Source organism: Vigna unguiculata, chromosome 5, assembly GCF_037176805.1.
Source record: "Vigna unguiculata cultivar grain cowpea cultivar isolate G323 ecotype 2 chromosome 5, ASM3717680v1, whole genome shotgun sequence".
Classification (NCBI taxonomy): Eukaryota; Viridiplantae; Streptophyta; class Magnoliopsida; order Fabales; family Fabaceae; genus Vigna; species Vigna unguiculata.
Genome location: NC_140796.1, coordinates 50,029,986 through 50,056,667, shown reverse-complemented (window position 1 = coordinate 50,056,667; position 26,682 = coordinate 50,029,986). Strand labels below are relative to the sequence as shown.

The window sequence follows — 26,682 nt, the reverse complement described above, 5'->3', positions numbered from 1 at the left end:
GAAATTAAATAAACATAAGTTAATGCAATTTACTTAGGATATAATCTAATGTGTAACACAATCATTAAAACATAAAAATAATAATACTTATTTGAGTAAATATTAATTACATCATCAAAATAATTATTTCTAATTCTTCAACGGGTTCATAACATAATAATATAACTAATTAACTTTTGACACTTACAAAAGTTATATATTTTTCTAACTTATACCACAATGACCCAATGAGTAAAGTTTCATTAATTTTTTTTTTCAATGAATTTAGTGAAGTTAATTATTTTTAACGAGTTTGTCTAACATTTTTAGAGATTTGAAGTAGACTTTAAGATGTGTCTTTTTTTTAAGTCAAACTCACCTTTCTTTAGTAAAAGTGTAATTTAATGATTTCTTTCTTTAAAAAGGGAAGTGTAATGATAATTGAATCTTATTATGAAAAGTGTATCTTTTAAAACAATAGAGTTTAAGTATAAATGAACTAAATTTCAAGAAAGCTCAACTTAGTTTTGCTTTCTTAAACATGTGTGAAATGATAGAAGCCACAAAGGTGTGTTTGCAAGACCAATATGTGCTTCGGTCAAAATTTAAAACTAAATCTAAAATAATAATTTTGATTATAGTTGAAATTTTGAAGTTGAAGGATGTATATAAATTATGGTTGAATGCTTTTATTCTTAAAATAGTATAATTCTATAAATTAAAGTTTCGATTTTAGATCCTTAATTAATTATTCCGAATGAGACCAAACTACTTATTATTTCATAAAACCTGTTAGGAAAAAAATTGTCCATTAATTTAAATTACTTTATGCACAAATAAAAAATTAATTTTCTTTCTAAAAAATAACTTGTTTATAAACTAATGTTGAGAAAGATTCGTTTAAAACAACCTTTTTTTAATGAAGGCAAATCATAGACTTGCAAACAAAAATCCAAACGTGAATGAAACAGTCGATGGGTTTTTGAAAAAGAAGAACCTTCGTTCTGAATGAACCATTTCAAAACGAAAAACAAATTCCTTTACATATTTCGGAATTAAGACATCAAAATGAAGACTTTTTCATTTGGGATTCATCTTTCTTATGTGAAGTAATATATCGTTGGAGTTCAATAAAGAAAAGAGCCTTGTTTTGTTAACTCAAACCAGAAAGAATTAAATTCTAATTTCCTTTAATTGAGACATTATACAAGGAAGGAAGGTCCAAGTCGATGAGAGAAGTTACAACATATAACTCATGATACCTCTGTGAGTGTGTGTTAGTGTGATCAACCTTAAAAGAGAGCTACACGCATCATAAAAGTAGAACATGAAATTGGCTTCATCCATGCCACCAAAACATCCTTAGTTGAAACACTTCTAACCTTAATGCTGTGTTCTATATGCACAAGTTGAGCACTTTCCCTTATGCATCCTTGTTAGCTTGATCTGCCATAGGGGTATCTGCAGTGCCATCAATTGTGAGTGTAGGAGGGAAACCTAATTGCTCCTTTTCCAGATGGGTACTGTGATCCAATTTTGGTAGAGCAGTGTGCTCCTGAAGTGTTGTTGCTACAGAACTTACCTCAACTGGATTGGTTGCTGGTGGAGATGAACTCGGCACTGTGCGGTTTGTTTGCTCTTGATTTGCATCACTGATATCGTATTCGGATAAAAGATCCATGAACTCATTCAGCAATCTTTGGACTTTTCTGTTTGATGCCATGGATGGAAGAATGTCTTCCCTAAGGAGTTTGTGCTTCCTCATTCCCTGCAAAGATTCAGCAAGAACATTTGAGAAACTGAGAAGATCATGTTCATGTTACCTTCTGTACTGTTTTACCATTTCCAACTTGACTTACTTTTAATAATTCAAGAAAAAAGAGATGTAGATAAGGAAAAGCTTACAAGCACGACAGGATCCCATGCTAAGTTCTTTGAATCCGAAGATGTTTCCCCAAACATCCCTGTTGGAGGTCCAAGGAAACTCTCACAGACTTCTCGTAAACGAGATTCGTCTGCTTCTCTGCAATAGTTTCATAATTTAGTCTGAACTTGTCCAAAATGACAAAGACAACAGAATAATATATATGAACATATATAATCACAAGAATTAAAATTAAGATTTAAGACATACATTTCCATGTATAAATAATATATATGCCACCTTCTTAATAAAAGAAAAATCTTGAAGATAGTTAAAGGAGTTGCATTCCGTTCATCATAAGAATAGTTGTCATACAAACTAGATAGTTCGGCAAAAGCTGAAAGTGTATACAAGCATTGTGCATGTTTTATGTAAGGTCAATGAAGTGATGAACTTGTATTTGAAGGATATCTCAAAGAAAAGGGAGAAGAATAGCACCTTGCAAGAAAGCGTACGTATGCTAAAAGGCATTGACGATATTCATTGGGGGACCCCAAAGCCAAGGAAGAAGCCAATTGAGTTTCCAAATGAGCACGTGTCTGTACTCCATCATCAGTAATTCTGTATCATGGTAGTCATCATCAGAAAGTGCTCTTTTAAAAAACATCACAATTCTAACAAAAGGGGAAAGGGGTTTTTCAATTTTATGATCTGTTAGAATGAAAAACAGTCCATTGAAGACAGGGTAGAATATGACAGATGGGGATTCTGCAATGAAAATGCTGCCACAGTATTTCTCACTGGCATCTTTCATTATAAATGCATATTATATAAGATGATGTGAAACAAATGTATCCAAGAAAAAGTTTAAGTCACACCTTCAAAAGATAAGATGACAAAAATTTGACCAAGATGGTTAGGCCATGGGAGAAAAGAACAAAGAGGCTTGAATGTGAAAAATGTTCATCATCAAATGATCGTTATGGGGTAAATATTTGACTACATACCTAGTCCAACCTGGCTTCCGGGCCAGATATTTTCTAAGATCAACCTGCAATGCTGCCAGCTCGCCACTTTGAATTGAACCCAAACTCCAAGAGCTGGAAAAATTTGATGCAGGAAAGCAATCATCTGCAACCCTCAGCCAACACTTGACATTCATATCAAATAAGAAAGCATGACGAGTGGCCAACACTACCAGAGGGGAACCCGATTTTGATAGTTTAACAGATATAACTTTAATGGTTCCTGAAAAGAAATGGTAAATTTTAAGACAACATAGAGCCGCTGAAAAAAATACAAAAATTGTTGGAAAACCGGGGCAAGTTGTCCTCGTACAAGGAAAATATAAATAAGCTGTCAGACAGTGGCCGTAGTTAAAGACCAAGCATCTCCAATATCAAACAAAAGAAGATAGTATATGGTACCTGCATCTTTAGCAGATGAGTTAGGACTTGAAGATACCAGAGAAGCCAATGAATGTTGAAGAAGACAGGTTCTGTTGAATAAATCCCATAAGTACAAGGATCCATCCCTTGTCACCAGCAGTAATGTCCAGCGTTCGTCACAGTCTATAAATGTTGCTGCAGAACCCATCATCATGGTAGGCATTGCTCGTCTACCACCCTTTGTGTAAATCTTTTCGGAAGCCAAAGAAAAAAAAAATTAGAGATTTCTACAGCATTACAGCTTGCACAAGCGCTAAAATAATACACTAAGCCCATAATTTTACAAGCTTAAGAATACATCTCACTGCATACAAATTAGCACTAGTCCCAAGGTACTTAAGCACTTATCAGAATAGTAACTCGACAATACTTTTTCTGAAATCAGAATACTAAAAGATAATGGGAGTAAAGGGATAGGGAACACACAACTTGAGATACAAATTTACAGTCAAATGTTGACAGATATCTCTCTTGCATTCAACTAGTTTATTGTTTTCAACCTCAATGTCTTGTAATACGGGATATTATAGGTGTAAGCAACTTTCCTAATCAATTTAAATCATACAACTAAAATATTTAAGTTTATGTCAGTGGTATGCATGCAAGGAACACACACATTAACAACTTGAACGGACTTAATTGATGCGTAAGAGATGCTACCAAGATACTATAAAACATGTCATGAAAACCCTCGAAGGCATAGAAGAGACAAATCTTTAATATATTAAAACATGAGGGTATTATAAAGAAAACACAACTAAGTTCAATAATACCAAGAGAAATTATTGTAAAGGATCTGGGGTACGACTACCAGAGCTCGACATCAGTCATAAACCAAATCGCAACATATAAGAAATGTTAACAAAAATTTAGCATTTAAAGAAAACCATGCATATACATGCAGAAAAGCAATTTACCAGTAGACATCCATCTTCACACCCAACGGCCCAAAAATTTCCATTGCCAGCTAAAACAGTAACTTTTTCTGATATCCAATCAGACCATAGTATCTGAGACCCCTTCGAGCACACAATTTCTGTTTCTTTCATCATAGATGTATTTCCCAGCCCCACGATGTCATTTACAGCATGTTCTCTTGACCGTGCTTCCAAAAGAATAGGTGAAGAATCTTCTCCGCTTTTCTTGTCAAATACTCTAATGGAAAGTGTACCACTACAAGCAGCTGAAGAACTGGAAGTCATCAAATTGGCCGACTGGTCAACATTGACACTTCCGTCACCAGTAGAAGCTGGAACCTTCTCAATCACTAGGCTCTCAGAAATTGTGGTCTTAGAAGTAACCCCTGAGCGCTCTTTCAAATCAGTATTTCTCCCATGTGCTGCTCCCAATGTACTTACTCTTACACCATCATCATTGGAAACAATTCGGTCAGTATCCTTTCTGTGATCCGAAGACACTGCAGGAAAATCAAGTGATTGCTGAACTGCACCTGAAATGTTTTCCTGTTGAACAGGTACTCCAACTGCTTCTGGAATAATTCTTTTACGCCCATCAGGTCGTCTATATTCTCTTTGCTTAACAGGACTAGAAATCCGGCCAGAGGTTGTAACTTTGTTTGATGCATCACCAACTGGACCTACGCTCTTCTTACTATCATCATTTTGAGGTTCAGCGTTCTTTGTAGTAACTCCCGCATCAGCATAAGCCTTTGCCTTAATTTGGTTTTGCTGAACATCTGAAACCACTTTTTTGCTAGTTGTTAGCTTGGCAGAAGCAGCTTCTAACAGTAACTGTGCTGGACTTTCAGCTAAGTTTGCTTTACGACCCTTCACATCACCATAACGACTTCTCTTCAACTCGTCTAGCTCAGCATCACCTAATCTCTGACCAAGTTCCTTTACCTCAAAATGAAATGTAGCCACGGACCCATCCAAGGAACATGCAAAAAGTGAATATCCATCAGGGCTCCTATTTGAAAAGGGAAAAGAAAGAACAGCAATGAGGAGTTACTCACAAAAAATAAAATAAAACCAAAATAAATATCAAGCAAAAATACAACATTCACATATCACGTCAACCACAACCAGAGATGAAGAGAAGTACCAGGACAAATCCACAACACTTTGAGTAAAAAAATGCTTAGCCACAAATAGAGGACGAGGACTTGCAGTAGTCCAAACTGTTATAGTTCGGTCCTGACTTCCAATGGCAATAACATTGTAAGGTTGTGGCTCTTTGCTTCCAGTCTTGGAAGTGCCATTGGACCACCCAACAGGTACAGATTTCATTTCCTGAGCATTGGTCAAATTTCTTCGGAACATAGAATGGTTGAACTTCACCACGATGATTGGAGCATTGTGTCCTAGAAAATCAAACGTTGCAGACCATTCCCCTCTCTCCAGCACTGGGGCAGAATGCCTTGGCTTCTGGAAACCATGAGTAGTGGTGATAAAATGACCACAAGGTGACCATCCAAGACGCCTGAAAAAGGTTGATCCAAGCTGAAAGGAAGAGATGTTAATTAGGAAATAGAGTTGCTTATTCCATAAGAAAAGTTTTCAAATTAAGAAACTTACCGATTTTGCCCAGTGACCATCTGTCCTATGGGCAAGACTCCAATCACTAGTTCGCCAAATAATTACAGTTTTATCATCAGATTGACTTGCTATAAAAGAGCCAATAGGATCCCAGGCAACCCCCTTAACTAGACTAGAGTGGCCCCTTAGAACAGCAGTGCAAATGCCATTGCTCATATTCCATACGTGGATAGTGTTGTCCAAACTCCCACTAGCCAATGCAGAATCATCAGGAGACCAATTAAGATCCACCTACTTTAAGCACGGAGAAATAGATCCCAAGTTAATGATGATCATTGAAAATGCAAAAAGCTTTTGAACAAGCAGCTAGTTATCCATTTAGATGATAATTGATTCATTCAAATATGAGAGCAAATGGCAGAATGGAATTAAATGGTTCAAACAAGAAACTATTTTTTGCAAAGGATGAGATTGAATAATAAAAGCAATAGCATTACCACATCTGCAGTGTGCCCTCTCAAAGTCATTGCAACTTTCCAGTTTTCAATATCTGGGGGCTCTCCACTGCCAAATTCAGTGGTTCCTGAACCAGGTTTTCTCTCATGAATTAATATAACCTGATCATCAGACCCTGATGCAACAAACCTTCCATGTTTTGCCCACCTAACACAGTTGACAGATCCAAAGTGATCCCGCAGGGTTGCAAGAAGCCTTTGAGAAGAGGCATCATTTTCTATGTCAGTACTAACAGACTTCATATTCCATATTCGAACCTGCATAGTACATTGTTGAGAATGTAATTATGTGAAAATTAATTCAGGTGCTTAAAACAGATTAAGAAATTAAAGTTGCAAAAAGGACCCAATGTAGTCCTGCCCTGAAGGTCAGAATACAACTAGTATTCTCCAACATAAAGTGAGATCATTACTAAGGAAGACAGGAAACTTATGAAAACAAAACAAGTGAAGAAAATCAATAAATTGTAGCACAACTACTGCACATGACATACTACTTAGATGTGTACCTAAACCTGACACTAGGCACCTTACTAATGTTAGATCTTTAGTATTTCTTACTTTTTTAACGAAAAAAGAGTTCACCAAAGTGCACCAAGAAAACTTGGTTTCAAGAGCAAAGTTGTGTCTGAAATATGAGACAAAAGATACTCTCTTCCTTAAGAACCAGTCGTTAACCAGAAAGTAAACAAGAAGTGCAATTTACCTTGAATGAAGAAAAATATTTAACAATTTCTATACTTCATTAGAAATTTTGATCAGTGATGTCTATTAATGGAAAATATAAATAAGGCAATATTCCTCTGTATCTAGTGAAAAGAAAGAACAATAAAAAAATCCCATATTCAAAATTACGGTATTGATAAGTTTAAAATCTTAAAATAAAAATGGGAAGTCATTTCCCAGAATACCATGTAACTGAACATCCAAAATTCAAAATTATCCACAATTGAACCTTAAAGACAGTAAAAATTCCTTACCTTGTGGTCACCACCACCAGTAGCAAACCTGAGCCCTCCGGGTTGAACATCAATGGAGAAAATTTGCATGCCTTCATGCCTAACCCAACTAGGTTTCTCGGCTATCATCTTCCCCAAGAAATAAATTTTCTTCTTTCACAAAAAAGACACGATCTTTCTTCCACTCTGCTCGCTGGAAATTCAAAGGAAGAAAGAAGCTTGAATTTGGGGACAGCGAAATGAGAAGAGAATTTCACCCACTACGCCCAAAACTCGCAAATTCCTGGTTCTGAATCCCCCAAAGTACAGTGAAACCGAGACAGTAAAAAAAAAAAAAAAAAAAAAATTTAACATGTACCGACTTTAAGGGTTTTGCAATTTTCCTCAAAGGGTGAAAATCCTAAATTGAAGAGCACCCAAGAAGAAAAAAAAAGAATCTTCTTTCGAATTTAAAAAATAAAAATAAAAAGCTAAAGGGACAACAAGGGCCTAAGCTTGGGGATAAATGGACAAAAACCCTAAAAGGTGAAGATGTTGGTCGTGGAGAAGATCGAAGGTTAACTTCCTCCTTAACGGTCAAATCTAGCTAAAATTCGAATGACTAAAAAATAAAAAGATAATTTTTTTAAAGGATAATAATAATAAAAAAGAAGCAGCAGCATAACAGAGATTGAAAGAGAAAATGGTATAGTGGTGGAAATAAATGGTTAACTTACTTTATGAGTGAGGCTTTCAAATTCTCTAACCTTCAATGTGCAGATTCCCACTGGTTAGTAGCACTAAGAAGCAAGAAAGTATACATACAATTATTCAAGCAGAAACAAATACACAGAAATTGTATAACATTGGTTTTTTTCAAAATAAATATGTGTGATGTGATGTTTCTTTGCAGTGTCGGGTTTTAGTTTAATATTTACTTGTTGGGGGAAGAATTTAACCTATTTAAAATTGATAAACCCATACACTAAATAAGGTTATATGTTAATAAAATTTTCTGATATGTTAATGATATATAAATTTATCAATAATAAAATAATATAACATTAAATTGATATCAGCATAAATATTTATTATAATAAAAAAATATTTTTTTTATTTTATAGACGTTTTATTATAAATAGTTATTTTAGTTTAAAAAAATTATTAAATTAAAAAACATCAAATAAAAACTGATTAAATTTTAAAAATCAATCACATAAAAGATAAAATTTGCAAGATTATTATTTAAATTTAAAATAATTACGTATTAAGAATATAATAGTATAGAAGTGTAGATATGTTGATTAAATTTAAAATCATTTTTTATTTTTAGTTGTTAAGAAAGTATAAAATAGAATATGAATATTAAGTCAAATTAAAATGAATAATCTAAAATATAATTTAAATTCACTTTCAATACACATTAAGTTTAATTTTTCTAAACAAGTTTAGTCACTACAAAATATTAAAATTAATTTATATATAAATAATAAATTAAAAAACTAATATACAAAATTAGAATCTGTTTCAAAATATGAGAAAATAGGACCTTTTGTTTCTATATAAATTAAAATATAGCTATAATACTTTGGGTCCCGTGACATATATTGGTTTATAGCATTTTTTTAAAAGAAAATGTCTTTTTTATAATAACCAAGTTGAGAATAAATTAAAGAAAATGGAGGACCACTTAGGTTTGGTACAAGGGTACATTTGGTAAGAACAATAAATTAATAGAATAAGAAGTTATTTGATGGCACTGAAATATATTAGGGGTGCCAATGGAGGCTGGTCTGACCCGCATAAAATTCGTGTTGTGTGAGTTGGTTTATCCCGTTTCGCACATTTTATGCGGGCTGTAAATACTGATCTGTTCTGCATATTCTTTGGTCTACGAGCTTGCGAGCTGGTCCATTTTTTTTAACTATTTTTTATTTTTTTTATTTTTATGATAAACTTTCAATGTTTAAAAATTGTAAAACTTTAAGAAGTTTACAAAATTAAGTAAAGACTTTGGGAAATTAGATGATAAATTGATAGTTCAACATTGTTATCATATTCATATTATGACATACACAATGTATTCTTTAAATTTTAGCACATTAAAAAATACATAATACTTGTCTTTTCCAGTTATACAAGAATTTGAAACGTTAATACAATAGTCATAAAAAAAATATATATATATACATAAGTGCAATTTCTTTTATTTTTTTTAAAAAAAATTATGCGAGCTTGCGGACCGATCCGCGCAAACTGCAAGCTTATGCGAGTCGGGCCATTGCAGACCTACGGGCTCACTACTCTAGCCCGTCCCGCGTTTTTTTTCGCGGGTCTACGGGTCAGTCCGACGGGCCTGACCCTAACTGCACTCCTAAAATATATTGAAAATAAATCATATTTCATGAGAGAGAAATAAAAGGAAAATAGTATAAAATAATATTATTTTAGTTTATTTAATTTTAAAATTATAGTACTATTACTTATTTATAATTTTAAGCATCGTCATTTTAATTATTTTTATTTCTAATATTAATATGTTTATTTATTATTTTATTGTTGATTTTTTATAAACATTATTTACTTATTCATTATAACAAGCATAAAATTTGGAAAGACACTCAAGCCTTTCGGTATTTAATTAATTATCTGTTTTACTGAATTGACCCAGTCTCGTTAATTTATATTTATTTATGGATTTATATTCTTATTTTGAATATTAGTTATTTTACCATTATAATTTTTTAAAATTTAAACTATGGAAACATGTTATTTTGAAATGTTTTTTTATTTTAGCCACTTCTACGTTATTATATAAAAATGTGAATTTAGCTGTATTTATCAAATTAAATATTTGAATAAATATTACAATTGAAGATAGTTTTAAATTTTGAAGTTGTGAACATGACATTACAGTCACACGTGGGCTTCTTCTTAGTATCAGTTCACATGTCACTGTTTCGCTTCTTACTAAAGAACCCAACAACAACAGAAACCATAGCCATTATAATGGTGTTCGTAGCATCATTGTACCTAACACTGCTTAAAAATATGAAACAAACAAAACCCTTCTAAAAAGTCACCATCTTTAGAGTAAAAATTTTCCACCAGAAATGACTTTGAATACAACTTTAAGGACATTCTCGAACACTTCAACCAACCCAATTCTCAGACTTGGACGTTACCAATTTCACTGCCACTCCAACCCTCTTCTGCAATCCCATGCTGTTGCCTTAAATTCAAAGACCCTTTTAAGGGACACTGACCCTCCCATTGCACAACAACTGTTCGATCAAAGTCCCATTAGAGACCTCAAACAACCTAACCGGCTGCCCTTTGGTTCCTTTAGCAATGAACAATCCCAAGAAGCCCTCCACCACTTTGTCTCTATTTGCCGTTCTGGTTTATCCCCTGATGAGTTAAGCATGTGCTATGTTTTGGATCATTGTGCAGGTTCCTCTGATGGGACTGTCGGTGAACTAGTGCATTGTCAGTGTGTGAAATGTGGATTTGTGCACCATGTTAGCGTTGGAAACTCTGTTGTTGATATGTACATGAAAACTGGAAATGTTAGAGATGGGAGGAGGGTTTTTGATGAAATGGGTGACAAGAATGTGGTGTCTTGGAATTCCTTGCTCACAGGTTATTCATTGAATGGGTTTAATGATCAGGTGTGGGAATTGTTTTGTCAGATGCAAGTTGAGGGATACAGGCCTAACTATTATACTGTTTCTACTGTAATTCCAGCTTTGGCCAAGCTGAGCGTGGTTGCTGTAGGAATGCAAACTCATGCCATGGTTGTAAAGCTCGGTTTTGAGGCAGAAAAACTCGTGTGCAACTCGCTAATCAGTATGCTTTCAAAGTCAGGGATGTTAAGAGGTGCCAGAGCTATTTTTTATGGCATGGAGAACAAGGATTCAGTTTCTTGGAATAGCATGATTGCTGGACATGTGATAAATGGACAAGATTTGGAAGCTTTTGAAGTATTTAACAAAATGCAACTTGCAGGGGCTAAACCAACAAGCGCGACATTTGCATCTGTTATCAAGTCATGTGCCAACCTTAAAGAATTAGGTTTGTTAAGAGTGCTGCACTGTAAGACTCTTAAGAGTGGGTTTTCCGCTCACCAAAAGATCCTAACAACACTCATGGTAGCGTTAACTAAGTGCAAGGAAATGGATGATGCCTTCAGTTTATTCTCCTTGATGGACGGGGTTCAAAGTGTGGTTTCATGGACTGCGATGATCAGTGGTTACCTGCAGAATGGGGGCACTGATCAAGCTGTGAATTTGTTTTCTCAAATGAGGGGTGAAGGTGTTAAACCAAATCATTTCACTTATTCTGCCATCCTTACCGTGCAACATGTTGCTTTCATTTCTGAAATACATGCGGAAGTCATCAAAACTAACTATGAGAAGTCGTCTTCGGTGGGAACTGCACTTTTAGATGCTTATGTTAAGATAGGAATTATTGATGATGCTGTTAAAGTTTTTGAACTAATTGAAGTGAAGGACGTAATAGCTTGGTCTGCAATGCTAGCGGGATATGCCCAAGGAGGAGAAACTGAAGAAGCTGCTAAAATCTTCCACCAATTAACAAAGGAGGGGATTAAACCAAATGAATTCACCTTTTGCAGCATCATTAACGCCTGTACAGCTCCAACGGCATCAGTAGAGCAAGGAAAACAATTCCATGCATATGCAATTAAACTGAGATTGCATAATGCTCTGTGTGTAAGTAGTTCCCTTGTTACCATGTATGCAAAGAGAGGCAACATTGATAGTGCACATGAAGTTTTCAAAAGGCAGAAGGAGAGGGACTTGGTTTCATGGAACTCGATGATCTCTGGATATGCACAGCATGGCCAGGCAAAGAAAGCATTAGAGGTATTTGAGGAGATGCAAAAACAAAAATTGCAAGTGGATGCTATAACATTCATTGGTGTCATTTCTGCCTGCACTCATGCTGGCTTAGTGGAAAAAGGTCAAAACTACTTCAATGCAATGATCAATGATCATCACGTTAATCCAACAATGGAGCACTACTCCTGCATGATTGACCTATATAGCAGAGCAGGAATGATGGAAAAAGCCATGGATATCATAAATGGGATGCCATTTTCACCAGCTGCAACCGTGTGGCGCATTGTTTTGGCAGCTTCTCGAGTACACCACAATATAGAGCTGGGGAAACTTGCAGCTGAAAAAATTATTGCACTCGAACCAGAAGACTCAGCTGCATATGTCCTATTATCAAATATGTATGCTGCAGCAGGAAACTGGCAAGAGAAAGTGAATGTGAGAAAACTAATGGATAAGAGAAAAGTGAAAAAAGAACCTGGGTACAGTTGGATTGAGGTGAAAAACAAGACTTACTCATTCTTGGCCGGTGATTTGTCGCATCCTTTGTCAGATCATATTTACTCAAAACTTTCGGAGTTAAATACCCGGTTGAGGGATGCTGGTTATCAGCCCGATACAAATTATGTGTTTCATGATATTGAAGATGAACAAAAAGAAACGATTCTTTCTCATCATAGTGAAAGGCTTGCCATTGCCTTTGGCTTAATAGCTACAGTTCCTGGAATTCCCCTTCAGATTGTGAAGAATCTTAGAGTTTGTGGAGATTGCCACAGCTTTATTAAGTTAGTGTCACTCATTGAACAGAGATATATTGTTGTTAGAGATTCAAACCGATTTCACCACTTTAAAGAGGGTTTGTGCTCATGTGGGGACTATTGGTGATGTTTGGGCTAATATGTTTTATTTGTTTCGAAGATTCTTTGGTTGATTTGGTTGATCAGACCTTTGTTTTCCAGAGAATTTGAATCCATGAAGCCTCTCTAAGGCATAAATTCTGATGGCAGCTTTAAGGAAAGAGTGTTGGAATTGAAATCCACACGTGACTATTTTTGTGGATACATTTGAGGTAGATTATGGCAATGAGTATGATGATATTGGTTTTCCACTCTTGGATCGCCCATTGCAGATACTATTATGGGAAAACCTATTTCTTATGATCACTTTCTAAACATTACAGAAATCAAAGTTTAAAATGCGATTGCTTAGATATCCTAAAGTTTAAGAGGGTATGCATGCGTTTCCTTCCTGAACCAATAAAAGACAATCATATGTAAAAATCACACCATAAATGAGTTAGAATTTAATTTTAAAGATGTTTAAAATTGTATATTTGCTAAAACCTTCTTCAAGATTCATTTCAAGTGTTTATAGTTCAATATTTAAATTAGTTTGAAAAACATGCTAAATATAAACAAAATGGGACTATTCATCTAACTATTATAAATAATAAATGCTAAATAAATCATATCATTAGTTCTGATACTCATAAAACGAATTTTGTAAATGCATGTTCATAACCTTAGTCTGATCCCAATGCACTTTAATCTTTCGAACCATTTGTTAATTTCTATCAACAACATATTATATCCCGAAATGCCAAAATTTGTAGGAAAAAAAAGTTAAACATCAGGGAGCCAGACTCTCTAAAGCTTTGAACAAAATTCAAGCATGTCTCGTCTAAACCATTTGATTGCATAAATTTCATCGAACATTTAATGAGTGAAACTCACTTGCCCATGTCCCTGAATCATATAGTTCCAGCCAGCATGACAATATGTAAATTTAATAACTCTTGTTGGTTGATTTAGTCTTACAGAAAAACTGATAACGTCCAGGAAAAAAGTATAAAAAAAAAAGAGCTGTGATGTGAGATAACAATGTAATATCAATAGTATACCGACAATGGCCAGTTGAATAGAAAAACATTCTATCATTACAATTAGTCAACAGTTTATGCTAAGTAGAATAGCCTGGTCAACATGGCATCTTTTATTATGAGTCTCTCGTATGTCCCCATCAGCAGTAATTTTTACTGCAACATATTTCTTGAGTATCTGATCCGTCGCGAAACTAAAAAGCACTAAAATCTATGGCCATCCTACATCCACCAAAGCAGACAAACATAAGAACCAGAATCACACAAGTTATTTTTTCAAATCATTTCAGATTCTGTTATACACAATTTAGAAGTAAAATGAGTATCGACCTTTATAAATCCACCTCGGTACAAAATACAAAAGGGGCCTCTGCATTCCCCAGAACAAAATGAAAAAGATGCATTTCATTTGATCCAGCAGCTAAATAAATTACAGATTATAACAATATATTTGAAGCCAGTGTGGACCCTTCAGAGTGAAATTCCATCAGTATTAACCTTCCTCTCCAAACTCCTTCGTGAATCTCTCGTGAACATCAAGGTCGGTTTTGCTTACTGTAGGCCTTTGTCTAGCGAGTACCTTCTCAAAATCTGTCCTCGTAATAGGGGGTGGCAGGATCTACAACAAGTTTCAAAGTAGTAAGCACTTCCCAGCTTCAATTAGAGACATAACAAGCTCGTCCAAAGACAACTCTACTTCTCCAGTTATCATTAAGAAAATGAAGACACTTCGAACAGTCCTACTACCATAAAAGACTATACACATTAAATACCTTAGAAGCAAGTCCTTTTGTAGCAAGATCCTGCATTGTGGTTTGTACAGAACCCTGTTGCTTTGGTCCACACGGGATCCACATACCCTCGGGATTTTTAAAGAAGAACATTGCATCTTGGGTTTTGCGAACAGGTTCAAATAACACATCTTTTACCTGAAGAGCAAGTCCAAAATTGTTTACTAGAGATTCATCAAGTATTAGATTAATGAAACCAATCATTTCACATAAAAGCAAACTTACACAGACAGAGATATCTGAACCAGAAAACCCCTCTGTCCTGCTCGCCAAGTACTCAAAATCACTTTCAGTCAAGTTATTAGGAGTATCTCCCAGATGCACCTGCTCGTTTATTAAGCCCGCAAAATAGCATATTAAACCCATAATATTTGTATAGCACAACAAAATCCATCATTCAACAATCAAAGTACATTGTACTTGCCTTGAACATGTGTTGGCGAGCCTTCAAATCTGGTAGTGGAATATATATGCGCTTATCAAATCTTCGCCTTATTGCCTGCAATTAGAAGTGCAGTAGTGAAAACAACATAGTATTAATTCTATATGGGATTGCATAAACAAATATTATTTTTCTGACCTGGTCTAAGGCATAGGGTGTATTGGTCGCTGCAAGAACAAGAACTTTCTGGTCATTGTGCCCTACACCCTACAGTGTAAGTGGATAAACTATATTAAATAAAACAGAGAAAACATATAAAATGAGAGAATAAAAAAGTGAATTTCTTGTTGGAAACTTCCCTGATGTTAATAGCAAAAAAGTGAATTAAAATGAGAGAATAAAAAACAGATACGCAAGCCATATATTCTGACGATATTATACAAAGTAGTAACTGCTGGGTTTAACTTAATAAACCAGTGTAAAACAGAACAGAACCTAGCATTTCTTTGAGACGTAGATATAAGATAGAGAATAATTGAAAATATGCAACTTTATTTGTGAAGTGCAAACATTTCACCAAACAAGAACAGTACACGGCACGCCAAGTACACCACAAGGACAACTTTAAATCCAAGGTGAATGTAATTATTAGCAACTGTGAAGAATTGCTTTGAACAAGAAAAACACCAGAGAAAACAACATGCTGATTATAGGTTTAATGAAACCGTAGAATTAGAGCTAGTTCCAAATGTTGCAGTTATATACTCAAACATGATTGAAACCCAAAAACAAGTAGCAAGGGCCAACATGAACTAGCTCAGTCTTCCTATTCAACTAATATAGCCACCTCACATGCAAAAACAAGAAAAATTTAGCTGAATTGTTTTAAACAGATTACTGGTTTAGCCTTTCCAATTTCAAACCAAAAGAACGGAAGCATATATGATGTGTTCATTAGAACCCAGCCAAGCGAGGACATAACCCAAGGAGGAAGCTACTTTTAAAAATTAATCACGTGTTTGTGCTTAAAAGGACTTATCAAAGAATTTATCAAATCACTGACGTTTTTTCATCATGATTTGAAGCTAAATTAACAATAGTTCCACATATATGGCTATACAACACTGACTAAGGCAAGTTGCCAGCTTGTTGTGCACATGCAATATTGCAATTCATAAGTAAACCTACAAACAATTAAAACTAATACCTGCATCTGAACCAGAAGCTCTGTTTTAATTCGTCTTGAAGCTTCGCTCTCATTGCCTTCCCCACGCTGACCACATAGGGAATCTATTTCATCAATGAATATGATGGATGGAGCACTTTCCCGAGCCATTTGGAAAAGATTTGAAACCAGCTTTTCACTTTCACCCATCCACTTTGAAACAAGGTCTGATGAAGAAACACTGATGAAGAATTCAAAAGTTAAAAATGCTTGCAAGAAGAACATGTCCACTTATGGACCTACATTCACAACAATTCAAAAGACCATTTTTGAATAGATATCATATCAAACATATCTCAAATTCATAATAGAACTGCTGTCAAGAAAAAGTATAGAGAAAATGGAAAGATGAATTAGAAGAAAACTACAATCATGGACGTGTCATCTTCTTAAATTTACAAAAATGGGAAAAAGTACAACACCATTTATCATGGTGCTAGAAATTTAAGTGTTAAATCAAATGGTAAATAACATTTATTTTACTTCCTTTAATTATCATACAAAAATAAGATTCGAAAACAAAAGAGGACAGGAAACAACACTACAGGAATATTGCAGTTTTTTAGGATTTTAATGTTATTTTTCATACAAATGCAACAACGGTTATCAAACTCACAAGTTAACCCATTAAGTTGGATGCATTTACGTGCCCAGTCATGGCTTCCGAGTCAACTCTCAAGCAAACTCATTTTTCAGGTAAAATCAGATGTAGGATCGGTTAACTCGTTTGAACTCACAAGTTTGTAACGATTTGGTGAGTTCGACGAGAAAAAGTTTTAAACCCAAAACGAAGTCGTATTTAGGGCTCCAGTGTTTTATTATTAACTAAAGTGAAGATGGCTTCACAAGGGGTGATGACCATGAACCCGGTGGGGCTGGTAAAAGCTAAAGTGCTGGTGATAATACTGTGCAGGATGCTCCACTGCTAGCTTAACGTTTACAGATTTGTTCACTGGAACTGATGTGGGATAAAAGTATGCAGGTACTACAAAGTTTCAATGCATATTCTGTCAAAAAGTATATACTGGAGTAATATATAGGTTTAACCATCACTTTGCTCAAACAATTCAGAATGTTGAACCTTGCAAAGCTGCTCCAAAGTAAGTGAAAATGGAGTCATTGGGAGTTGTGGCTGGTTTTAAACAAAACCAAGGGTGGTAAAAGAGTACCAGGGCTGAAAAGAGAAAAAACAATGAAGTTGATGGCATTGAGAATGTTGAAATCATAAACCTTTTCCAGAGAAAACGCATTTGGCTCTGAAGACACAATCAACACCATGTTTAAGAAGGGTACACCAGAGAATGCATGTCAAATAATTGCAAGGTTTTTCTATTATGTTAATTCATTGTGCACCATAGCAAAAGGTTTTAAACCACTTTCCTATCATAACATTAGAGGAGTAGAGCATTTGAAACAATAAATGAAGTTTACAGTGGAGGCTACTTAAGAAGATAAAACTGTTTGGAAGCAATTGGTTCCACGATAATGACTGGTTCGTGGACTGACAAGAGAGGGCCAAATCTAAACATTTTCGTTAACTGACATGAAGAACGTAAAACCATTTGGAAAGTGATTGCACAATAATCGTTGATTGACAATTTTAAATTTCCAGTTAGCAGCCCCTAAAGGAATAATGTTTTTGAAGTCCATTGCTGTGTACCACATGTTTAAAACAGAGAGCAAAGCCTTTGAGATGTTTGATGGCCATACATAGATCAAAAGATTTGTCAATCACATTAAGCATGACATGCAGCTCAGCAGGGCAAGAATATAATGGGACACGGTAATATTTTTAAAATGTGGCATATGAATTGTAATGTATTTATTAGTGTTAGAGATCTCATGTCAACTACCAATATGGTCAAATTACAGTAACAAGTTGGTGCAAACAGAACCTCACAAGTTGATTTTATGAGAATGAATTAAACTTAAAGTTCATTTTGTAAGATAGTATTAGAGCCTGTCCTAATGAGTGTTTGCCAGGCCCATTGTGTCACCTGGTATTAGACCACTATCAAACCACCCGAAAATAACTAGTTCCACACTTGAGACTTTGAGTCAGCAGAGTCAAGAAGTGTGTTGAAGATCTCAAATCAACTAGAGATGTAACTAAACTATAGTATGAAAGTGGGTGCAAACCTTACAAACCAGTTTCATGAGGTTGAGATAGGCTTAAAGTCTACTTAAGAATCCTTACCTAACAGCCTATGTTAGCATTATTTGTATTTGTCCAAAGTCATTAGAGAAAAACCCACTTAAAGCAAAAGACAACAACTGATGTATTTATCATGGCAAGTTTAAAATTAATTAAAAAGAAGTAAGCTAGAAGAACTCCGGAGTTGGATCTTCCTGATGTTTGGCCTAATGATGAGCAGAAAATGATGACGAGATTGAAGGTTTAGACAACGGCACCATATATTTCAATGCTTCTCAAATCAAGATGAGGGAGAAGACAACTTGGCTTAAGACAAGTTGGAGCGGATATAGTTGGTCATCACGACTAGGAGAATTTGGTTGGCGAAGTAGATGGAGTTGAAGGTGAGGATCAAACAGTAGATCCTTATGATTATAATGCAAGCACATGTCAGATTATGCCGTACAATGTTTTGTGTACCTGTGTTGTAGAGTTATTAAGTTTTATACTACCTTATGGGTTATTACTTATGAATTTTATGCATGACATGGAAAATATGGATTATGAATTCTGTAAAATCTTCCTAAGACCCCCTTCCTATTTTAGATAAATAATAGAATTTAACTACCTTGGATTCAAATCTTAATGCCGATAAAAGGGTATGCAGTGCGGAAATTGAGACACGCGCATTCTTTAACTTAGGAATCAGAATCCATTTCAATGGCTTTTCATGTAATATGGTATACACCAGACCTAAAGGTTATTTAGTTCTATAAATTCCATCCTTCACTTAAACCGTAAAATCAACAATTTTACCTGAAAAATGTAGACTCGGCTTCTGTTGCAACTGCCTTGGCTAAATAAGATTTTCCCGTTCCAGGAGGTCCATACAACAAAAAGGCTCTCCACGGACGTCTTTTCCCTGAAAAAGTAACCACGGGAAAAAACATCAAACATTCAACCAAATTCCACACAAGAAAATCCCTTCACACTTCTCAGACAAAATGCAACTCATTCTAACTCAGGATTCGTACAACCTAGTGAACCCACCAGTAAAGAACTGAGGGAACTTCACAGGCAAAATCACAGCCTCCTGCAAGGCCTGCTTGGCGCTTTCCAACCCTGCGACGTCGTTCCACTTCACGTTGGGCTTCTCCCTCACGATGGCCGAGTTGAGCCCAGCCCTGAGCTTGGCTTGCTCGGGGTCCTCCCCGTCGCCGCCACCTTCACCGTCCTTGGGTTTGGTCTTGGGCCTGGCGGCTACGGCGGCGTCCCCGTTAGAAGCCGGGCCTGGGCCTCCGTCGTCGAGGACGGCTCGAATCTCTTCGGCCCGACGCAGGTACTCGGTGAATTTCTGCGTGATTGCTTCCTTGATCTTAGGGTTCTTCTCGTACTTGAGATGCGTCTTGAAGTACTCCAAGGCGTTCATGTAGAGAGGGAACGCTTTGGCGTAGTTTCCGGCATTGTCTTCCTGCACGGCCTGCTTCACGTACTCTATCGCCTGCTCCTTGAAATTGCTATACATCTTGCGGTCACCACCGATGGCATGTACGATAACGAGATTTCAGATTCGCGAGTGGGAAGAAAGGAAGTACCCTAGAGCTGCATCGCGATCGCGCGTTCAGCGAATAGGGAGAAAGTGTGGTGGTCGATTTCCAAACCCTAGTTGTAAGAATCGGAACTGATCGGAAATTCGAGGATAGAAGGGGAAAAAGAGTAGAGAAAAACGCAATGTTTGGTTTTGTAATTTTTCACCCAAAAATACGCGTTTCGCTTATTTTGTGTGAATTTTCCATCCATGGGGTGGCCGAGAGACTACCACCTAATGCGTTGCGTTTTGTTGTGATATTTTAAAATACATTTTTTCTTTATAAATTTAAAAAGAAAATTATCCTATTATTTAATTTAATCTAAAATATTTTTCATTCATCATTGAACTTAAACTTTATATTATAATCACTTAAAAATAATTCCAAATACTGGAAAAAGCGGGCACTTTTGGTATGCGAGGTTTAAGAAGAAAAGAAAAAGGTAAGAGAAAATAAAATTAATAAAAAGTTAAATAATTGTGAAAATTGTCCGTAAGAAATAAGGGGGAAAAGTTAAAAAAAAGTCAAATATGAAATATAAAATGATACAAACATGATTAATAAAGATATAATGAATATATACACAAGGATAATTTGGTCTTTCAGTTAAAAAATATTTTGTTTTTTCAATTGGAAGGATTGCAAATAAGAGTAAATCCATAAGCTTGTTTTTCGGATTTTGAGTGATACCAAACAATATCAAAAAAATAAAAATTAATGATTTTCTTTCCTTACTTAATCATTACTTTCAAACTGTCGTATATGTATAATTATTTCACTTTTAGAAAATATAAATTTGCTTTTAATGTAATTTTATGCATTTTCTTCTTTATCAATTTATATAAATGACAATTCATCAAGTTCATCGGTCGGGACTTTAGATGACTTGAATGAAGTTTTAGATTTTAATTTTAATACTGCCATGATACGCGAAAAATTACATTTTTTATTTTAAAATTTAAGACGTAATTCAAAAAATAAGTATCTGTGTTTATTTTTAATCTTTCTAATCTGCAAATAATTATTTTTAAACTTTATTTAGAACTAGAAAAAAAATAAATTAGAAAACAAAACGCACAATTTTTAATTACATAGCTAAAATAATTATTACCATTAAAGTTGAAAGTCCAAAAACAATCTTGGCATAAATATGAGAGATCAAAAATATTCAAGCCAAGAAATATTTTTCCTGTATTATTAAAAATTAATTATTAGTTAAATAATTAAAAAATGTTTTAAATATGATATTTTAAATTATGATCATAAACGAAAACACTTCTCCTTTCTTATAAATAATATATTTTGATGTAAAATATTGAATTCTAATAAACGTAATAATACTTTTTAATTAAATTCTCAAATAAGATTATTTCTAAATTTTCACTTTCTTGAGACTCGAGTCAAAACTAACAATGTAATTCAAGTTTTATAACTATACGACTTAATCCGTATTTATACGCTTTAACGTAATTTTTTTAATTTTAAGTCATCTGAGTATTTTAATTTAATCTTATTAAATTTTAAAATTAAATCAATACATTAAATCATTATATAAAAATATTTTATGTAAATAATTTATAAATTATTCTTGATTAATAGAGATATATTAAGTCGATCAATCACTTTTATTTTTATGTTTCTTATGTATCTTTTTCTATTAGTAGGCTTTTCGTTATTTAGTATTGGAAAAAATACTTTGATATCTTAAGTTAATATTTGCTTAAAATAATTTCATATGTTTAGTTTTACCTATGTTTATAGGTCGGACCTGACTTATTGTTTACACATTAGTCTGAATCTAAATATGTTTTAATCATGCTTAGACGCTAATTACCTTATAAAGACCACTTTCTCGTAATTATGTGATCTTATATGTGTTTAGTCCAATAGTCTAGAGACCGTGTACCACAAGATGTATTTATCTCGGCACAAATCTAAATCTTTAATCTTGTGCTTGTCGAATATCCTGATCAATTAGGTATCAGGATCAGAAAATCAAATGGCTAAAAACAATTTACATTTAATGTACTGTAAGAAATCATATTATTTTTCTATCATGTAAAATTTTATGATAATAAATTTATTAATTTAGAGTAAATATTTTTAATATATTGAATCCATTAATAATAAAAAAATTACATTTACATGTCATATTAATTTTCATTTTTAATTACATCTACTTGTAAGGAAACATGGACAAGTTAAAAGAGATGAAAAACATACTTTCGTTCAACCAAACAAATCATAATATAAAAATAAGAGAAATAAATACATACCGATATTAATATAAAAATATTGTTATTTGTAATACCAATTTCCATTTTTTTTCTTTCTTTCTATTTCATAATAGATCATGTATGAATGTTATTATATACCTGAAAACACATAATTGCAACTATGTCTTCGTATTTTTTAATTTTTATAAAGATTTAAGTTACGTTGAATAATATTTATTTTTGATATGTAAATTAATTTTTAAAATAATTATTAAATAAAATAATAGTTTAAAAAAATAAATTTGTAAGATAATATCAAAGTAAATTATTTATAAAATAATTAATTTTTAAAATAATAATTAAAAATAAAATTATATGGACAAAAACAGATAATCTCTTTATATATTATAATAAATTAATCATTTCGCTGTACTTTTATAATATGAAATTTGTATTAGACTCATTATTCTTATATCTTGACTTAAATATAAATAATATGTTTATTCCTTTTAGTTTTAATTCAGTTTTACTATATTCGTATTTATAATTGAATTTCTCGTTGAAAAATGTTGATAATTCAATATTTGAAACTTTTTATATTTTTTATTAAAATGTTGTTATTTATTTTTTTGCATAAAATAATAAATAAAGGGTCATATCATTAATATAAAAAATTTATAATTAATGTAAAAGGAATAAGAGAGACTTTTATTATTTTTATTGAAAGGATGTTGAAGAATAAATATAATTTCATCTAATATGGAAAAAAAAAACTTTGATAATAACATAAAAGTGATCGAAAAAAGTACGAGAATCTTCTTATCAACACGTATATGATGGCAAAGGAATAATCTCGTTATTAAAAAGTGAGTAATATAAGTTATTCAATATATATATATATATATATATATATAAATCATATCATGTATATATAAATCTACTAGTTTTTTATTATGCAATGCACAGGATTATTTAAAAAAATAAGATAATGATATTTTAATTGATTTTTTTTATCCACTTTTAATTCATTCTTTCCACCACTCTTAGATTATATGTTTTAATTTTTTGTAGTGATGTGATGATTTAAGGGTGATTGAAATTTTGAATTAAAAATGAATAAAAAAAGTAGGTTAAAATATCATTATCATTAAAAAAAATTAATTGTTAAATAAGTTTAAGTTAACTAAAATATAACAAAAATTAATATTGATATTTTAATTTTATTAAATTAAATAATAATATTTTATTATTGTTAATGTAAAAATATATTTAAATTATTTCTACTTAGTGAACACAGTACATTTTTAAAATAATAATTTAAAATTAAAAAAAAATTAGAATAATGATTGAAAATAAATTATTTATATAATAATTAATTTTTAAAATAATTAAAAATAAAATTGATATTATAAAAATATTAAAAAAAAAAGAATCTTATTTATATATTGTTATAAATTATATGTTTTTTATAAAATATTCTTTTTCACACGATAATAAATATATCTTCTTAATAAAATTTTATTTTTCACAAAATTAATTTAAATAAAGAAACTAAATTCAAACTAATTTTAATAATTAGTACAAAATTATTTATATTATATTTACAAATAATATTTTAATAATTGACCTTTTCTAAAATATTTTGTTATAAGATATTTTCAAAATATATAATTAAAATTATAAAATATAAATTGATGTCTCTTTCTATATCTGTATTATTGAAGTCATCAACAATGATTCTATTGGTCGGAGGAGTATCGCATATTCTTTCATTTTTTTAATATAAAATTAATTTTGCATCATAATCAATAAAATTTCTTACTTTTTAAATGATGGAGTATCGCATATTCTTTCATTTTTTTAATATAAAATTAATTTTGCATCATAATCAATAAAATTTCTTACTTTTTAAATGATTGAGCAGAAACATTATATTTATAATCATTTTCGTCAAATTTGTTGTTAATGATTTATCAAGCATTAATTGTTAGATCAATCTTACCAACACAATGCGATGATAGTTTTGACAAAAAAACATTACATTTTATTTACTTACAATTGTACAATTATAGTTACTAACTGAACATATATAACATACATAAAACACACTATGTCATTAAATCAGATCCAATCTTTAACCATTAATAAAGATTAAATATCAACATATGCAAATAAACAAAAACATAAATAAAATTAACAGTTATAACAAATGAATAAATAAATACACAAATAAACCATTTATAGAGCGCGCAAGATGATGCATATAAAAAACTTTAGAATGATTGTTCATGTTTATACGTAGTGGAAGCAGTCTCAAAATTTAGAATTTTGTGAACAAAATATTATAAAAAAATAAATATGTTTCTAATTTCTTAACTTTAATGTAAAATTATAATTCATATATTTTACTTTCAAAATATAAGAATAAATGAATATACATTTCAAGAAAAATTCCAATTTTTCGTGAATAATTACTAAGGGAATAATATTTGTAAGTAAATTTATATTACCTACACACACATTCGTATGTAATATCTTTACCTACCAAAAAGAAATTAACATGAAAAAGTGGGTTAAGAAAAAAGTTTACCTATCAAACTAGATTGGTGGGAAAAGAAAAGGCATGGATAATTTTGTTAAATTCGTGGGTAAAATTAGAAAACATTACAAAACTAATTCTAAATATCCAACACTAAAAATCAATCTTCCTTAGGTTTTAACTTCATTAAGAGATAATGAATTCCAAATATCCAAATCTTCAATTCGATATCTGAAAAAGTCTCTCCAATACCTATTCGCGTGTGCGCCACTCTCCCATAAATTTTGATTGTTCAACATTGAATTTGAATTTGAATATGACGTGTCAAAACTACAAAACACCGTGTGTCACAATCTTAGAACCTCTTATTTATTTAAAGAGGTTACACCTTTGTTTTTTGGATTCTTTTTTTATTTTGGAATGTTATTGAAATTGTGCCACGTGACGTGTGATTGATTTTTGTGTCTACTCTTTTGTATTTTTTATAGATACAATAAATGAAAACCAATTCATCCATAAACAATAAAAGAAAAATATAAAAAGAAGAGAAAATAACGAAACCTCCATGGAAACACCAACATAGTGACATGGACAAACAATCACACTAATCAACCCACAATGAGAGAGAAAGAGAGAGAGACATAGGCTTCGAGAGAGGTAGACATGGGCTTCGAGAGAGATATGAGTTTCGAGAGAAAAAAACCGAAAGGAAAAGAGAGAAGAGTTTTTAACAAATAAAATAATAGATATGGTTTGGGAGAAAAATCAAAAAAATGTATTTGAATTTGAATATGGACACATGTCAACACTACACAACACCATGTGCCACAATTCTAGGTCAGCACATCTTTACTTAAATAGGTTATATTCTTTTGGACTTGTTTGAATTTTTGAATGTGTTGTTGAGATTGTGCCACATGACATTTGATTGTTTTTTGTGTCTACTCTTTTGTGTCTACTCTTTTATATTTTGTATAGATGCGTTAGATGAAGAGCAGTTCAACTAAACGTAAAAATGAGAAAAAAATAACGATAACGAAACTTCCATGGAAACACCGCAAGAGCGACAAGTAGAGAGGGCCATAATGATCGACCCACAGTGAGAGAAAGATATCGATGAGTTTTTAATAATTAAAAGAAGAGATATAATTTGGGAGGGAATAAGAATAATGTATTTAAATTTGAATTTCGACACATGTCAACACTAAACAACACCACGTTAAGGGTGAGATAAATGAACTACACAGAACTTTTAAAAATCGCAGTGAACTGAAAATGAGTTCAGACAAACTAAATTGAACTATATTTTGTTATACCAAACTACATTGCACTGAACTGCATTTAAATATAATATGAATTGAACTTTTACGTACCTTATCATGTTTTCGAACTACACCTCTTTTAAACTAAATTGCATTATTTTTTAACCAAACTGCAATATTTTTGAATTTAACTCTCTGTGAACTATTTTTGAATTGTGTTGATGTTTTAAAAAAAAGTTGAAAAAGAAGAAAAATTAACACCCAATGGTCAATTCGGCTATGTTCGTCACTTTATCAAAAAATGATTTAAAAAACAAAGCATTCCATTTCATATTAAATAGATATTTGACATTAACATCATTAGAATTGTTTAACTAAATAATTAAATTAAACATTGCATTTCAATTAAAAAACTAAAAAAAGGAAGTATTTACCTACTTCATTTATAATATAGGTTCCTTATAAAAAAAGGACATAAAACTAAATACATGGGAAAGATTTGTCTCTACTCAAGAACATAGGTTCTCCTATAAACAACAAAATAAAAAAATTAATACATCTCCA

At 32.4% G+C, this 26,682-nt stretch overlaps 3 protein-coding genes across 4 annotated transcripts; 1 reads left to right on the top strand and 2 right to left on the bottom strand.

The window, feature by feature from the left end:
* Positions 1 to 1,145: 1,145 nt before the first annotated feature.
* On the bottom strand, positions 1,146 to 8,128 carry HIRA (histone chaperone HIRA-like protein). Of its 2 annotated transcripts, XM_028072291.2 has the most exons (11): positions 7,980 to 8,128; positions 7,285 to 7,456; positions 6,287 to 6,562; positions 5,829 to 6,080; positions 5,356 to 5,753; positions 4,209 to 5,220; positions 3,271 to 3,481; positions 2,851 to 3,091; positions 2,342 to 2,464; positions 1,885 to 2,002; positions 1,146 to 1,747 (listed from the first exon to the last, which is right to left on the bottom strand). In XM_028072291.2, the coding sequence occupies exons 2-11, from the start codon at positions 7,390 to 7,392 to the stop codon at positions 1,403 to 1,405; spliced, it is 3,084 nt and encodes a 1,027-aa protein (XP_027928092.2). In that variant the 5' UTR covers positions 7,393 to 7,456; positions 7,980 to 8,128; the 3' UTR covers positions 1,146 to 1,402. The 2 variants fall into 2 exon arrangements, with proteins under 2 accessions (XP_027928092.2, XP_027928095.2); XM_028072294.2 differs by lacking the exons at positions 7,285 to 7,456; positions 7,980 to 8,128 and having other exon boundaries at positions 5,829 to 6,083; positions 6,287 to 6,515.
* Positions 8,129 to 10,170: 2,042 nt separating this feature from the next.
* On the top strand, positions 10,171 to 13,209 carry LOC114184199 (Tetratricopeptide repeat (TPR)-like superfamily protein). Its single transcript, XM_028071475.2, has one exon. The coding sequence runs from the start codon at positions 10,356 to 10,358 to the stop codon at positions 12,984 to 12,986; it is 2,631 nt and encodes an 876-aa protein (XP_027927276.1). The 5' UTR covers positions 10,171 to 10,355; the 3' UTR covers positions 12,987 to 13,209.
* A 1,020-nt stretch (positions 13,210 to 14,229) lies between these two features.
* Positions 14,230 to 20,300, bottom strand: SKD1 (AAA-type ATPase family protein). Its single transcript, XM_028072799.2, has 8 exons — positions 19,563 to 20,300; positions 19,329 to 19,434; positions 16,361 to 16,559; positions 15,352 to 15,420; positions 15,196 to 15,270; positions 14,997 to 15,095; positions 14,754 to 14,909; positions 14,230 to 14,599 (listed from the first exon to the last, which is right to left on the bottom strand). The coding sequence occupies exons 1-8, from the start codon at positions 20,035 to 20,037 to the stop codon at positions 14,474 to 14,476; spliced, it is 1,305 nt and encodes a 434-aa protein (XP_027928600.2). The 5' UTR covers positions 20,038 to 20,300; the 3' UTR covers positions 14,230 to 14,473.
* Between the last annotated feature and the right edge of the window lie 6,382 nt (positions 20,301 to 26,682).